Source organism: Mus caroli, chromosome 15 (assembly GCF_900094665.2).
Source record: "Mus caroli chromosome 15, CAROLI_EIJ_v1.1, whole genome shotgun sequence".
Lineage (NCBI taxonomy): Eukaryota > Metazoa > Chordata > Mammalia > Rodentia > Muridae > Mus > Mus caroli.
The window spans coordinates 1,407,849-1,424,328 of record NC_034584.1 but is presented as its reverse complement, the minus strand read 5'-3'; the positions used below and the strand labels follow the sequence as shown (position 1 = coordinate 1,424,328).

The 16,480-nt window shown below is 37.7% G+C and overlaps 1 protein-coding gene and 1 long non-coding RNA gene across 2 annotated transcripts in view; one reads left to right on the top strand and one right to left on the bottom strand.

Moving 5' to 3' along the window:
- The window catches only part of C6 (complement C6), a 73,941-nt gene extending 58,426 nt beyond the window's left edge, over positions 1–15,515 (bottom strand). Inside the window, exons 1-5 of the mRNA XM_021183668.2 lie at positions 15,383–15,515; positions 10,889–11,051; positions 8,867–9,023; positions 7,494–7,638; positions 2,811–2,952 (exon numbers count right to left, since the gene is read on the bottom strand). Of these exons, the coding sequence (XP_021039327.1) occupies positions 2,811–2,952; positions 7,494–7,638; positions 8,867–9,023; positions 10,889–11,031 (587 nt within the window). The 5' untranslated portion in view covers positions 11,032–11,051; positions 15,383–15,515. The remainder of the gene's footprint in view (positions 1–2,810; positions 2,953–7,493; positions 7,639–8,866; positions 9,024–10,888; positions 11,052–15,382) is intronic.
- Positions 1–16,480, top strand: part of LOC110310602 — a 274,028-nt gene that overhangs the window by 89,399 nt on the left and 168,149 nt on the right. The gene's annotated exons all lie outside the window — the stretch shown is intronic.

Here is a 16,480-nt window from a genome sequence, read left to right as displayed (position 1 = left end):
TGGGGGTGGGGGGGGGACTGGGGGGTAGTGTATTGGGGACTTTTTAGATAGCATTGGGAATGTAATTGAGGAAAATACCTAATTAAAAAAAAAAGAAAAAGAAAATGAACCACACACGTTCATCTTGTGTGACACTCGCTGTAGGTATGGGGCTTAGTGATTGATGTTGGAAATATTGTATTGCTAATTTTCTTTCTCAGAAAGAGGTAATTTTAAAAAATAGCCAGATGTCTAAAATATATCTTTTGTGGGCAGAAAATTACTGGAAGCCTGAAGAAGGAGGCTGAGACACTTAGGCCAGCTGATTAGAAAGAAGTTATAGTAAATCTCAAGTCTCTCCCTCAGGGGAGAACAGAGAGGACTGGCTGTCCTTGAGTTGGCAGCCTCTGTTCATTTCTAAGAAGCCTAGAGACAACAGTTCTGGTTGTCAGAAGGCCACACAGTTTGCCTGCCAAAGTAATGTTCCTTCCATTAGGAACATAACAAACTCTTGAAAATCAGAGCATCAGGAACACTGTGATCATCAGTGGGCATTTGGGGTCTGGGATTTTCTTGCAGGGAAAAGATAATAGGGAAGATATTTCTACCCGTTGATTAAAAAAAAATAAAATAAAGACATCAAAACACTCTCCTGTGAGTGGGAAACAGAAAGTCTTAGGGCCGTACCACAGATCAGTTTGTAGTCACACGGGATACATATGGGGAAACTGAGGCCCATGATATTAAATAACTTGGTTGTGATAGTTAATGCAGAAATACATGCGGAAGCCAACTTCCCTCATTCCAGGCTAATGTCTTTTGTATTTCACAAGTGTTCTGGAGCTGGGCCCAGTGGTTACTGGTTTTTGTTGTAAATCAAATGAGGCTATAATGGCATTGCTGATAGCCTTTCAGACGCAGGATTCTGTGTTATGCAACTGTGGCAAAAAAAGTAATGTTGAAAACATCACTGAGGGATTTATTTTAAATTAAATTTAAAGACTTAGAATCTTCATTTTGCACTTGTGCACAGTGGCATGCTATGGCATACACGTGTGAGTCAGAGGACAAGTTTTAAGAGTTCACTCTGTCCTTCCTCTGTTTTTGAGACTGGGTCTTTCTTGTTGCTTATTCTGCATTGCAAACTCCAAAGTATTTGGCTTGTAAGCATATAGCAGTCTCCTGCCTCTGACACACCTGAGTCTTACATGTGTTCTGTTCTGGGGGTCCAGACTCAGGTGGCCAGGCATGGGCAGCCATTGCTTTTACACACCGAGTCCTTTCTCCAGTCCAAGATGAGTTAAATGCTTTAAAATTCCAGTATGAAGCAATAGAACCTGACAGCTAATTGGTGTCCTGACCCCAAATTAAAGTGTTGGGTTCATCATGGGAATAGGGGAAAAGGAAGATTATCTTTATACATTTTCTCTTATGTTTCAAACTGAGGTTCAGTTCCTTTTTCTTTGACTCCTTTCATAGTCTTTAAATTATTTGAAAACATAGGCACAGCTTAAAGAATATAGATCCCCTTGCTAAACGTAGGTGCCCTCCTGAAATAGCAACATGAGGATTTTTGAGTCCCAGTCAACAAGGGCTGCCAGGTCTCAGATTTCCTTCATAGTTTCTCTAAGTGGTGCTGCTGTGGGGTTATAGAAACAAATTTGGTTGATAAATCTCTCCTTGAGTTCTAGTCCCACCATTCACAACTTGGCATACTTAATTAAACCTCCTGAAGTTCAGTTTCTCATTTTTAAGGTAAGACCAGAAGGTTGTTCTGTCTGAGAAGCACTGACCTATCCATAAATCATACTGTCTAGGGGAGGGAATCTCAGGCCACAATGACACACATCTTATTCTACATCTTCACTTGGTCATAATAATTCTTTATTTTTATGAATGTTTAGCTCCTCTTCCTTCCTTTCCTCTCTCCCCCATCCCTCCCTTCTTTCTTCTTGTTTCTGTTTAGAATACTTAAATATCAGAATTAAACAAAACAAAACAATCCTCACAACCTTGTTGTCAGGAGAGGAGGAGGGGGAGGGGATTTTTTTCTGCCTTAGACACAGGAAAAGTAGAGAAGGAAGCAGTCATTAGATAGCAGCAGAGAGGGAGAGAGAGAGAGAGAGAGAGAGAGAGAGAGAGAGAGAGAGAGAGAGAGAGAGAGAGAGAGAGAGAGAGAGAGAGAGAGAGAGAGAGAGAGAAGAAGAAGAAGAAGGAGGAGGAGGAGGAGGAGGAGGAGGGGGAGAGAGAGGGGGAGGGAAGGAGAGAGAGAGAGAGAAACTAGGTGGGAGAGGGAGAAAGAACTATGGGAGTGGGGGACAACAGAAGGCACAGGCTTTCCAATAGGAACTCTAACTCTTTGCCACATGATCAACTATATGATCAAGCTAGGCTTAGGTATTGATGAAGATGAAGTGACATTGGAGGAGCCCAGTGCTGTTCCTAAGGAGAGTCTCCCACTTGAAGGTGATGAGGAGCTCTCTCTGTCTGTTTCTGTCTCTTTCTCTCTATCTCTTTTTCTGTCTCTTCTCCTCTCTCTCTCCCTCCTTTCCTCCATTTTCTCCTCCCATCCTCCCTCCATTATTTACCCTGTCCTACCCTCTCGTGCCAAAACCAGATGGATTTTCCTTTTGGGATGTTGACTTATAAATACAACCATAAGCAATGTTCTCTTTTTCCTGATCAATTTCTTCAATGACCCGAACATCATACAACAGCAAGTTGCTTACTTTTCATGACTTTGTGTACTTTCTATAGTTCTGTTGTTGACATGCCTCCCACTATTTCCAAGATACACTTTCTTTCCAAAATTATAAAAGGATGTTACATACCCAGTGCCCATCAGCTGCACACTAGGGATGGGCGTGTTTATCTGTGGGCACACTGGCTTTGTCCTCCCACAGTTCCTTTCATCTGAATTGTCTCCACAGTCATTCTCTCCATTGCATTCTAACTTGCTGGGAATACAGCGCCCTGGTCAAGAAAGCACACCACAGCATCACCAATGTGTTATTACTCAGGAAAGCATTTATTCAGGTGAGACACAAATGTTTAAAATGTCAAGAGAATGTTGCAGGTAAGGTATGAGGGATATATGAAGTGAAGTGATAAACTGATGTCACCTTTAGGGCTTGAGTGTCTAAGAGTTACTGTAAGATTATTTAGTTGCATTTGGTATATTTTCAAGAAGAGAATTTTCTTCTTTTTCTCCAAAGAGAATTTTAAATTTACATTATAGTGAGCTTTCTACAGAGATATTGGTTTGAAGAAAGCGAGTAGTAACAGGTTCAGAATTTTGTTTTGATTTCTAGGTAGAGTCTACATTATTTTTGTTTTAAAACAATTACTTGGTGGGGGGAGGGTATGGGGGACTTTTGGGATAGCACTGGAAATGTAAATGAGGAAAATACCTAATAAAAATATTAAAAAAAACCCAAAAAACAAAAAAAACCCCAAAAAAACCCAATTACTTTTGGAATCTACTTGTGCAAACAATACATCTCCAAATCTCTAAAAGTTTATGTTGCGTGGAAGAAGCCAGACATCTAATCTTCATCTCATATACATCTTCCTGGAGATTACCAGCTTGAGAAGCTGTGTCAGGTGATTCCCTTACACTGTGTTCCACTAATTAGACTAAATCATGCTTGGCATGGGGACTTGAGTATTTGCTGAATTAAATTTCTTATTACTACAAAGGACTTCTGCAAACACTTAGTTTCACTGAGTTTGGTTAATAACTTCTAGTTATAAGGCATATTCAAAATTAACTGTCTTCTTTAGATTATTCAAGATCTTGTCTTATGTTCTGTAGACAGCTATTATAATCATGGCTATGATCATAATCATACAGAACTAAAAGATGGGATTGGATTTCTGTCAATTTTAAGATATAAACCAGAAGAAGTTACTTTTAGGAAACTGTACATTATAGTGTAATGTATAAAGTCTAGGGTTTTTGTTTTTATGTATTTTTAGTCTTTTTTTGGTAAAGAGAAGAGAACGGGCTATTTAATTTGAAACAGAGAGGAGGGCCATTCTGACTTATGATGCATTTTTAAAGTACTGCTCTTGGTGCTAACATATTGAAGAAAAAATCCAGTTTGGGGTAGTGTTTCCTTTTAGAGAGGCATTATATTTTCTTAGATAGCTCTAAGGATACTCATGGAAAACACATGTTTTTTGTTTTTTTGTTTGTTTGTTTGCTTTTGTTTTTGTTTTTTTAACTATGCTTTGACACTTCTAGACATTGGAAGGGATATGTCGACAAGTGCTGAGATGAAAGAAGCAAGATACTTTTGGAGTAGTGTTTAGTAATAGAGGACAAGGGTTACATAGGCAAGGTGGGACACAGCTGAGAATGACCGTAGGCAATACCAACTCAATGGAATAAGAAGCAGGAAGGAGGTGACATTATGAGCTATGATTGAAGCCTATACCAAAGTGGGGGATGGGAAGTTGAAGAGCAGTTTGAATGCTTCAGAATTTATTAAGGTTAGTGAATACATATGCAGTAGTCCCTCTTACCTGTGAGGGACAATTCACAAGACTTGTCACATGTCTAGACTTTAGGGAGCACAAAGTCCTGTAATTCATGCCTCAAGTTCCCATCATACATTTCGTCCCAAACCCCTGTAGTTTGAGATGAGACAGCTATGCTAGTCTAGTTTATTTTCCCTTCTTTACAAGTGCACAGACACTAGCTTTTTCCTACCCTGGGTCTTACCCTCCTCAGTATACTATTTTCTTAAGTTCTTTAAGTCGAGAACTTCCATCTTGACACTTCATGCTTCTTTTGGGCTCACATGAATTGATATCACCACAGCCCTTGTACTTAGGGACCATTTATAAGTAAAATAAGTGTTGATGATCAGGTGTGCTGCTACAGCTGACTGTTGCAGTGATCTTATAACTGACACAATGGGCAGGTAGTGTATGTTGTGGAATGCAAAACAAAGAGGTGATCAGTAGCATGGGAAGGACATGGTGGGGTGACACACAGTTTCCTTGCTCTCTTCTGACATAGAATTTAAAAGATACAATTATTTAATTCTGGACTTTGTTTTATTCAAAATATCAGACTGTAGCTGACCATGAGTGACTGTAATCACAAAATTGAAATCGTGGATAAAACAGATCGCTAGTTGGCTCCAGGTAGTCATTTAGACATTATAAACCTTTGTTTTTAAATTAGACTGACTGTGTTATTGTGATTGCATATTATTTTTATAAATTCCTGAAAGACTAGATAATTTTTTTATTCATTGTTTAAAATTAGAACCCTGGGGGGTAAACTGGCATACTCTATTACATCTAGTGCCATGGTAAGGCTCAAAATTCCATACAAATATTAAAATGGTATTGTAGCCTTGAGGATTCTGAGAAGACTGAAAGCCAAGACTGAGTCTTAAACAGACTAAATATCATCTTGCCTCAAATCACTCAATCAGAAAATATGGACACAACAGCTTACCAACAATTACAGACATTGTGATAATTTGCATGTTTTAAGTATTAATTTTATTATAAATCTTAATTAGTTTTTATTGGAGGGACGATGGTGCAGCAGCCATGGGTAGTGGGGTACATGAGAATGGAAGACAATTTGCAGGACTTGGTTCTCTCTCTACCATGTAATTCTCAGAGAATGAACTCTGGTTGCTCATCAGGATGCTGAACCATCTTGTCATTCCAGTCTTTAAACAGTGGCTGTGGACATAATGCTGTTGACCTGGAATACAGCAGCCGCAGCTGCAGACTTGCCTTAAATTTGCCATAGTGCATTAGTGATCACTATGTGACTCTAAGGCTTTTGTAGGCTCATGAACATTTTATCTACATAGACCTCTTCTACATCCAATTTCATAGGTCTGCTGAATAAAGCCTCTCAGTTGTTCACTATAATAACTGCATTTAAAACCTGTAAGAGCTGCACTTCAGTTGTAAATTTTGATTTTAGGATTTTGGATGTAATGTTCATGTCTGGATTATTCTCAGCCAATTCCATCAAAATTTTTATTATCTTCTCTTAAGTTAATTTGTGATGTGACCTCATCATGAAGGTACAAGGTCTATCTCTGAACCCAAAATGTACCCTCATTTTCTAGGTTAGGAAAAAACCCTGACACTAACACTTTCATCTGTATTTAGAAGAAGCTGGCAGAGACTAAGGTCAAGAGCAGAGCGTAAGAAAGGGAGAATTTTAGTTCTGAGGTCTTAAGGCAACTATCTATAAAATCTAAAACTTCCTAGTTACTATTACATAAAATTTTGCTAGCACAGAGAAGCAATCTGGGGCTTATCCATGTGAAATTTCTTTCTTTTTTATAACTACAATTGGTTTTTTATGTAGAAGATCAAAGAACTATGGCTCAGATGCCAAAATTGACTTGAGTTCATTTTTGTAAATAGGATTCACTGGCCTACATGCTTGCACATACACACTCACACTCACATACACACACACACACACACACACACACACACACACACACACACACACGAGTTGATACAAGCACATATATTGATGTAGGAGGGTTGACAGTTGACTGATAGCAAGATAGACCAGACAACTGTAACATCGACCTTGGTTATTTGGATGTTTGCTGAAGCATTGTAGAAATTACATCTAAACTGTTCAAAATGGTAGGAGTTAGTGAGCTAGTAATCAACAGATGAGTCCCTATGATTAAAGTATTTAAGACTTGACTGTATTCTAATGTAACTTAAATATCAGTTCTTACAAATCTTAGGATACTTTATACCTAATGCTGATAACATTTAAACCAACATGACTTTTAATTATTGTGGGGGACAACCTTTGAGGACCAATCATGAAAATTTATTTAAGATTCACATGACATAATAATATCTCATCAGTCTTGTTTCAACGGTTAAAAAAAGGTCTGTCACTTATTATTTAAACTGGTTTTGCATTGATTCATTTATTATTTATTTATGTGTTTGTTTATTTTATGTAGAGTATGTGTATGTGTTTTTATTTGTGTGTGTGTGTGTGTGTGTGCGTGCGCGCGCATGTACATGCCAGATGAACATGATCAGAGTAACTATCAGCAGTTCTCTATAACGGAGGCGCTTGGAGTGGAATTCATGTTATGAGGCTGGCTGCAAGCTACTTCATCCACTGAGCCATTTTCCTGTCCCCCACCCCCACCCCCTGTCTCATCACTTTTGGGTAATCCTCATTATAGATTTGTGGTATTAATATCTATTTGTTAAACAATCTGCTACTGTCTTTTCTTTTGTCCTCTTCTTTCCCTCTCCACCGCTATAATAAAGTAGGGCTTTGAACACTGTTACTTAAGCAAACGTATCAGGGAACTGGTCAAGATTATTAAGTCTCGAAAGCTAATTTCACACCTGAGTGCCTGGGTAATTTGTAACATAACAACAGTCCCCTGAATGCTTACAATGGGGAAGGATTTTTCTTTCATAGCTTTTCCTGGCAGTCAGTATTTTTAGTGGAGACTGAATTTTTTAGCAGAATATATTACCACTGTCACAGAGGAATTTATTCTTGCACTTAGTCTCTTCAATTTTGCAGAGCTTGGAGGGGACACATGGTTGAAAGGTCACCAGGGGCTCTGTGCATGGTTGCCCCCCAAACTGACTTGGGCGCAGGACAGATTTAACTTTAACCTGAAAGAGAAGTAAGGGTGAGTGAATAATTTCAAAGCAATACCAAAGTCAAAGTAAGAATCCATCCTAGGATGTCCTTGTCAGTCACAGTTGTAATCTTTCCCATCGTGACAGTACCTGGACTGCACTAATACTTCCCCTCAATTTCATTATAGTGCATCTTTTTAGTAAATCAGCACTTGGTTTGCCTCAGTTTCCCAGAGTGAAAAATGAGAAGGCTTTTCCTCACTCCGAAATCATATGATTTCTAAATTACACCAACAGCAAATGCAAAAGTGTTTACTGAGGGTCTCCTGGGTGCAGGCAATAAAATAGTCCTTTTATATCTCTGACAGTGTCAAGTGACAAATGGGAAAGGTTCTTGAGATGTTTTTGCATCAGAAAGTAGTCACTATGGAAACTGATTTGACATATTCGCCACACTTTGACACATTTTGATGAGGAGGAAAATGGAGAGTGAGGGTAGAAATATGACAGAATTAGCCGGTGCTGACTTAAATTCCAGGAAAGCCTGAGTTCAAAATACAGATCCGGTATTAATTAATGGTACATTCTTGGTCAAAATACTTAGTCCCCTAAGGAGCTGGAACATACGCTGTATATAAACATAAACTAGGATGCGGTTTTCATGATTGACTTAAGGGAACCAGCACAGTTCTCGGAGTTTGTCTTCCACAAATGAAGTTTCTTCTTCCTCTGTAATGTGTAGCTGTTGGGAACACAGGACTCTGACTGAGGTTAATGTTGGTCATATGATGTGGCCTTTACAGGAATGCCTAAGAGCTGGGTAAATACTGCAGCTGGAAAAAATAAACAAGTTAAGGGACTTTCTGAAGGGTAAACAGAGTTTAGAGGAAGAACAAAGGGTCAGGATCTTGACTTATTTCCCTTATTTCAGTTTAGTTTTAAGCACTGGATAAAAGCAGAAGTTTTTAGCATTTATTTTTGCTTTCAGAAGTCTCAGGAGAAGTCAGTGGGGTTCCGATATGGATAAGTGTGGTATGATCAGAGGTGGACTTTCCTTTTGGTGTTCATATGTCCAAAGTTCATGTAATAGAACCCTATCACCATCACCACTGCCACCATCACCACTAAACACAATTTTCCTCTAATGAAAATTAGGACAATGTATTTTCAAAAATTCAATGTCTCTTATACTGAATCTGTTATGGGATACTGACACTTACTTGGGACTCAGATTATTTGGGTATGTCTGTGGCTCACATACCTGTTTTTCAGTACAAGGGTCACAGTCTGACCATGTCCCATAGTCTCCTAGGACACAGTTGATGGGACATGTCTGCAAGTTGCACTTTCTGGTCTCCTGCTTGATACAAAGCTTATCACATGAGTTTTCCCGATAGTAATTGTTCACTACTATTCGTCTGTAACAGTGAGAAAAAGTTACTCAAAGTCAGTGTTTTCACAGTGCCTTCACATCAATAATAAAATATTGTATGGCATTACCTACCAAGAATAAGAATATAACATTATCATAGACATCAGGAAGGATGGTGCATGGATAGTTTGTACAACCTTACAGAGCTCAAGATCATAATGAAAAGGAGAGTCAAAAGTGGAGAATTTCAAGACAGTGATGGCCAATCATTAAGCCACACAAGAAGCCCTTCTAAGTATAAAGGTTGTTCATGAATTACTCTATGTTTGAAAGATGCTGACACAAAATGGAATGTTTGAGTTGGATTAGGATATTGACATCAGGGAGAAAATTCACAATACTGATGTAAATTCCCTAAGTAGAAATGGAAAGGAATATACTGCTATATGAAAGCAGTGAAAACTAAAGATTGAAGAGAGCTTGAGAACCCAGGGAGGAGCTTGACAGCGCGCAGCTGAGAGGGATGGACTACATCTCCTTCTCTCTAGAAGGCAGTTGAGAACGCTAGAATGACTCTTGAAGAAGAGTCTCTTCGCATACTTCATGGACTGTTTATTGGAAGTCAATTGGTAAATTTAATGAGATACAGAAAAATACTTTTTAAAAATAATTCTCTAAAAGAAGTATAATAGTAAACAATGTGAACTATGTGTTTTTTCTCTTAAGTCATGTAGTACAAGTGACTTTTAGTCGCCTGATGTAATTGTCTTGGAGGCTTACTGATGAATAAGCTCACTCTTTCTAGTTCTTCCTGAACTTTGGCTGGTTGGTTCAACTTGGCTGCTCTGGTTAAATACTCCTCCCCAGGTGGACTGATTTAATATGGCTTTTCTCATTTTTTAAAAAAATGAATTGCTCTGCTTGGCTGCAAACTGACTCTAGCAGTTTGTTTTACTCTTCTGGCTCCTTATTCTCTGGCTTCAACTGCCTCTGTTGACCTACACTGCAGTGCATGATCTCATGAATGAACTCAACTCCACTGCACTGTACTCACTGCACTGAGTCCCAATTGCCTGACTCTCTGTGCTCTTAAATAGCTTCTCTTTTCTGTGTTATTCTCACAAGAGATAGGCATATCCTATCACTGACTTATTCTGTCAAATGGTTATCTGATTCATCACGTTGTCTGCCCTTCAATTACATACCACTTTCAAACATGGCTTCTTCCTTCTACAAACTAATTTTACCTTAAAGGTGTGTACTAAGGGCATGTCTGTAGTATTACAGGCAGAGGGATTAAAGGTGTGTGGCATGTCTGCATTTCATCCAGATCACACAGATCTAGGTCTTTGTGTGTGATCCCTTGCCAGAATAGCCATATTTCTGGATTAAAATTTCTCTAAGTCATGTGAGCAAATCAAGAAAGAGCACAGAAAAATCTAATGGATACAAGCAAGATGTATAGTTGAGGAGTCTGAATTGTGAAAAGATTGAATTATTAAATATTGGTAAGTAAGCACAATTTTCTTGCTATATCAACTGTGCCAACAATCAAGGAAATAGCAGTGCTGTTCAGTTGATGTCCAGTTTGGATTTGTTTAATGACTATAAAATTCTGTATAATTAACTCATTAACTGTAGGCAAGCAGAGAGTTATGTGATGCTTTAAGGAATTAAAGATAAACACCCTGTATAGATTCTTAATCATTTTTATGAAGTCCTTTAATTTTGCAGAAAGAACAAAAGTAGAAACTTCATTTCAACTTCATGTAAAATAGAACTCAAATCCTGACTGATATACTAAGTTCTTAGTTGAAATATAATTGTTCTTCATTGCACAGTAAGATCTATTTGATATTGCTTATCCCATCCTTGATATCCTTCAGAATATTCTGAATATCTCACACCCACCTCTGTCTGCTCTGGGTTCCAGAATTGCAGGACTTAGAACAGCTGGACCAGTGAGTCCATGGGTAGTGGTCACAGAAACAGGCTTTACTCTTGTCAATCAGTATGACCAGCAAAATTAAACACAAGGTAAGATGTCTGGTCATGCTTCCACAATCTCCAGACCCTGAAATAGAATGCCCTGATAGGTAAGTAATGAGATTTACTTATCTTTCATTCTTCTAGGTTTCACATGACAAGTTAATCTATAAATTCATATGTGAATTCATATAAGTGTGATTTTTAAAAAGATTTTTTTAGGATAAAAATTAACAGAGTGATAACCTAAATATATACTTCATATATAATAACTAGTGATAATAAACAAGATACATTATGTAGTATGTATTTGGAAGACACTTAATTCATGAAAATATTGAAAATTTTATAGTATATTTCTCAGAATAGCCACTCATTTTATGCTGTGCTAGCTTGGGTACACTCAGTTTTTTCATACTTTCTGGAAACTGGGGGAGAAGTCTAGGCTACTCTGTAGGGAGCTCAAGCAAGAGTTCACTGCCTTGGTCCTTTATAGATGGTTCATAGAAAGTTAGAGCTGTGATACACATTAGAGTCCTCTAGGATAAGAAATATGGTAGATAGTTATGAATGGGGGAGAAGGGGAGACAGGAATGAGAGGATCAAACAGAGAGGGGAAGGAAAGCAGGCAAGGGAGGGATTATGGGATGGGAAAACAAAGGGGTAGTTGATGAGTCATAAGGAAACTGAATACAGTAGAATCTTCCTAAAATATATAAACATATGAAGGTGATGTACATTAAATTGCCAAATAATGGGGAGGAGGGCAACAGAAGCCCAGCTGGAAATTTCTCATCGCCAAATGAAATTTCCAGTATTTGAAATATGCTATATCTAATTAAGTTGTTGGTTAATGGGGTACCATAGGAATTCCTAAACAACCCAGGTACTGCCAAGGCTATTGGTGACTTTCCACAAAATGACATTAAAGCCCTATTTTTTAAGACAACACCTACACACTCATTGAACATGGAGAACTTGAGCTAGTGCCTAGAGCCTTCAGTCCTGAGGACTAGAATTCATAAGTCCTAATGAAATTCTGCTATATTCACAGCATCTCTTGTGTTTTCTTTGGTTCTTTTACTTGTTTGCTTTGTCATATTTTAATTAATTAATCAATTAGTTAATTAACTCTGTTTTAATCTATTTTGTTATTATTCCAAAGGTGGATGCTTGTTTTCTGAAGAGAGACAGAAAGGGCGTGGACCTGAATGGGAGTGGAGGCAGGAACTGGGAGGGGTAGGGGAAAAGGAAATCTAGATTAGCAAATAATCTATTTTTCAATTAAAAAAAGAGAGAAAGAACCACGCTTCTCTATATCACTGACAGTGAAGTTCAAGGAGGTACAATTGAGGCAGCATGCTATGAGCTGATTCAAAATGCTTGACTCTTGAATGAAGTGCATTCTTTTGCCAATTTTCTAGCAATATTAATTATCAGATTACTGGAACATTGGGATGTCCAGAGTTATACTACCCTGAGTACAAGAAAGATTTACATGACTAATGCTTGAATAAAAATCAGGATGTGTGTGTGTTCTCTTGGTGTGCTGTGGGAGTATCTGGAGTTATTTAAAAGTCACCACTAGTTCCTGACATTCACAATTTGAATTTGCTCTAATAATGAATACAATATATGCTCTTGCAGTTAATATAGTAACTTTCATCTAAAACAAAAAATGACATTCACTTACCTTCATTATGTCTCAGCTTATTTATTTCTAACAAAAACTAATAGTTACATGTCTTGTTATATGTCAATAAAAATATATGGACACACCCTAGCTATATGTATGCAAGCACAGCAGAAGAAGTCATATTATGCTGCTTAGGTTTTTCAAGACATAATATCTTTCCTATTAATAGGGAAATATTTATGTCCTTAATTTTTGTTTTGTTTTCTGGTACTATACATTAAACCAATGCATGTTAAACAAATATTCTACCACTATCTATGTCTCCAGATCTCTTTTGATATGCTATTTAGAGATAAGGTCTTGCCAATTCACCCATTTTAGCCTTGAACTCACTTAACTAGCTCAATTTGATCTGAAACTTCCTATCCTCTTGCCTCAGACTTCTTATGGCTAGAATTACAGGCTTAGGCCCCAGTGCTGGCTATTTCTATTCACTGTTGTTGGCTACATAGTTTTATTCCTCAATTGTGTTTAACAATTATCATCATTGTGAAAATTCAGTATAAGCAATTGCCACAACTCTGTAATTAGGTGTTAGTACACTTTAGATGCATATCCATGAAGACAGCAAGTATGTTGCAAACATACAATTTTTAATATTGCCCAATTATCCTACTGAATTATAGTTCTTTTAACTGTCTCAGAGGATTATTTTCTGCTTATATTTTAATGTAATGAGCTTACATTTCTTATTTGTGATAAAAGGATATGTCAGCAACAATACAATGGGACAATGGATTTTATTTTAAGCCAACGGTGGGTGTCAGAATTGTTTCTCTAATGGACTCAGAAATGAGGACTTTCTTGCTAGACTTTTTTTTTTTTTATCTTATCTGACAGATCAGAGGAAAGGGCCACATGTTGAATACAGTCTTCAATGTTAATGGCATTCTACTTGCATTTGTGTATCTGATCCTGGTGGGCTGTGAACATGATACAGAGAAATGGAAGCCATTGTCTCTGTCAGCAAAGGGTAGGCAGACATTGAAGATCTTCCTCATGTTTTTTGGCTAGTCTCTTTTAACCCAACTCATAAGCTTCTGTAGCCCTAGTTTATTTTGATAGTCAAATCAGGTCTCCTTTACAGATCACTCAACTTGCCTATTCACTGTTGTTCCCTGGTAATTCATATTTCCTGTTTTGTTTGTTTTTGCCTCAGCATCTTAAAAGCACAGGGATGAGAGAGATCAGAGAAAATGTGGGTGATTTATCCATGTAAATGCTTGCAAGTCTTAAAGAATCATTCTTTGCAGAGATATATTCTTTCTAAAATCTCCCTATACATATTAGAAAGAAAACAAACTCTTAATTTTGTATACTTAGTATGGAAATGGTTGGGATAATTGGCAATGTGTGACATCACTAGGCCTCAGTTCTTAGTAAATACCATCTGCTTTGATTTGTAGATGTTTGAAATCAGAGGTGGATTTTCTTCACAATTATCATCAAAGTTTCCAGGACAGAGCTTACATAAAATATTCTGATCTATTATTTGATCGTACATCTGCTAGGGGAATATAAAAAAGATGGTGACTCCCAACTTATTTGATGACACTAGTTACAAAACTGGCTGTCAACTTCTCCTTTTATAACAATTTTGTTTTGATGAAAGGTTATTGGGTTTGCATGTCAATTAGTGCCACAGCATTTGACTGCTTGTCTTGCATGTATGTACAAGGTCCTGAGTGTCTTTCTTGGGTACTAAGATAAGTAAATTAGGGGGAAAAAGGGTGATTTTTTTGTTGTTGTTAAAAGAGGAATTCTCATACAAAGAAAAGTGTCTCTTTAATTTAATGTTATCATCATTCAACATATATTATCATATAGTTCCTTGTTTGCTGATTCTTAATTTCTTTAAACACTTTAAGGGTAGCTAATAGTTAATGTAAATATTTGACTCAGTGGCACATATTTTTAATGGAAATATAAATTAACAAATGTTCAGTAGAATTGATTGGAGAGAGAGAGAGAGAGAGAGAGAGAGAGAGAGAGAGAGAGAGAGAGAGAGAGAGAGAGAGAGAGAGAGAGAGAGAGAGAAAGAGAGGGAGAGGGAGAGGGAGAATTATTGAGAATCATTGAGAAACAACTTCTAATCTGGGCTCACAGTACAAGGGCAGCTGTTTTTGCAGTTTTCTGGTAATTGCTCTACCCTCTTGACCTCTCCAGAAGTCAACAGTCTCACTGAACCATTGAAGATGGCTTGGTGACCATTAGAGAATCCTGGTTGAGAAGGAAGTTCACAGTTTCCCATCACCTTTAGGTACACATTACTCTCATAAACAACATATCTGCAGGGCAGTTCAGTGCACCTGGCCTGACAGAACTCAGCAGATGCTACAGTTTATCTTTCCATTTTCATCTGTTTGCAGACTTCTTGAACCTCTTAGAGCTCACATTTTATCCTATGGGGTCCCAGAGGCTCTAAAAAGGATACTTACCACTGCTAATTGTAGGCTTGGAGTCCAGACACATAGCTAACCTTGGCTGAAGCATGTGTCTGCTCTTCCTTTTACTGCGGTTTAACTCACAAGAGACTCAAAGTCTATGAACCTTTGGTTCTTTTGAAATTTAAGCAAAGTAGATATTTCTTAGTTCAAAAGAAAGACAAAGAAACACTGATAGTCTGAGAAGTATACTTTCTCCTTGACATGGGGAGTCTCTTGGAAACATGATCTACAATTTTGAAATATTAAAATTGAAATAGAAATCATTAGATCACTTACCTTCAAATTGACCTAGTTGTGCTCAGGAACCTAAGCTCTGAATGGCTATAGAAACCAAAGACTCACACCCTAAGCAGGGGTTTGTGTGAACATCCAAAGCGTCCTTCTTTATACTACTGGGAAACACAAGTACAGTCCAAAAACCCTAACAGTGACCTAAACTGTTGACAGAATAAACATTGTGTCGAAACTCTGACTTTTGAAATAATTAGCTTAGATAAGCAGAAACCCCAAAATTCTAAGCATAGCAGTTTCTATGGTTTTGAGTTATTTGCAGTGATTTCCACATTCAGAGTTGTTGCAATAGCTCTTGTGGCTGCAGAGACGTCTTTAGAAAGTAGGTGTGGTTCCACTTGTCCTGTGGAGTGAGAGATAATTCTAGAGATCAGGAAAAAACGCTGTGCATAGGTCTTCTTCTAAGTGTACAATAAATTTATTCGGACACTAGCTACTGAGGAACCAATGTACTAAGAAATTAACTTATTAACTTTCATCGGTGTCTTGGCAATCATGGGGCTTCCAAGGTATTGACAGGGGCCTGAGAATCAAGATCACATAAAATGCCCTATATTTTTGTAATGTGTAAAATTGCTGGCAATTGATTAGTGAGAAAACTTGTGAGTGTAAGGGAACAGAATAGAAGCAAAGGAAATTAAAAATTAAAATGAAACAGTTATTCTTTTTTTTTCAGGAGCATTTGTATTCAGTGAGGAACCATTTTTTTCTCTCCTAATGACAATAGATTCAAAACCAAGTGATTCTGCCAAGAAAATCCCAAGTCAAAGTCAACCAAGTGTGGAAAACCCGAGTCTGTCTCCTACTTCTTCCACATGCTCTGTATCCACCTGACCATTCTTGCAGACAAATACTGCAGGTTCTCATTAGGGAAAGTGCTAATCATTCCACGTCTCAAGTGCAGTAAATGTACTTTGTTAGTCAGTATGGGAGTAGACTAAGAGGAGGGACAAGTTGCACTGTTTGGCTTAGGAAACCATACATGCCAGAAGCTGGAAAGAACCCAGATGTCCCTCAACAGAGGAATGGATACAGAAATTATGGTACATTTACACAATGGAGTACTACTCAGCTATTAAAAAG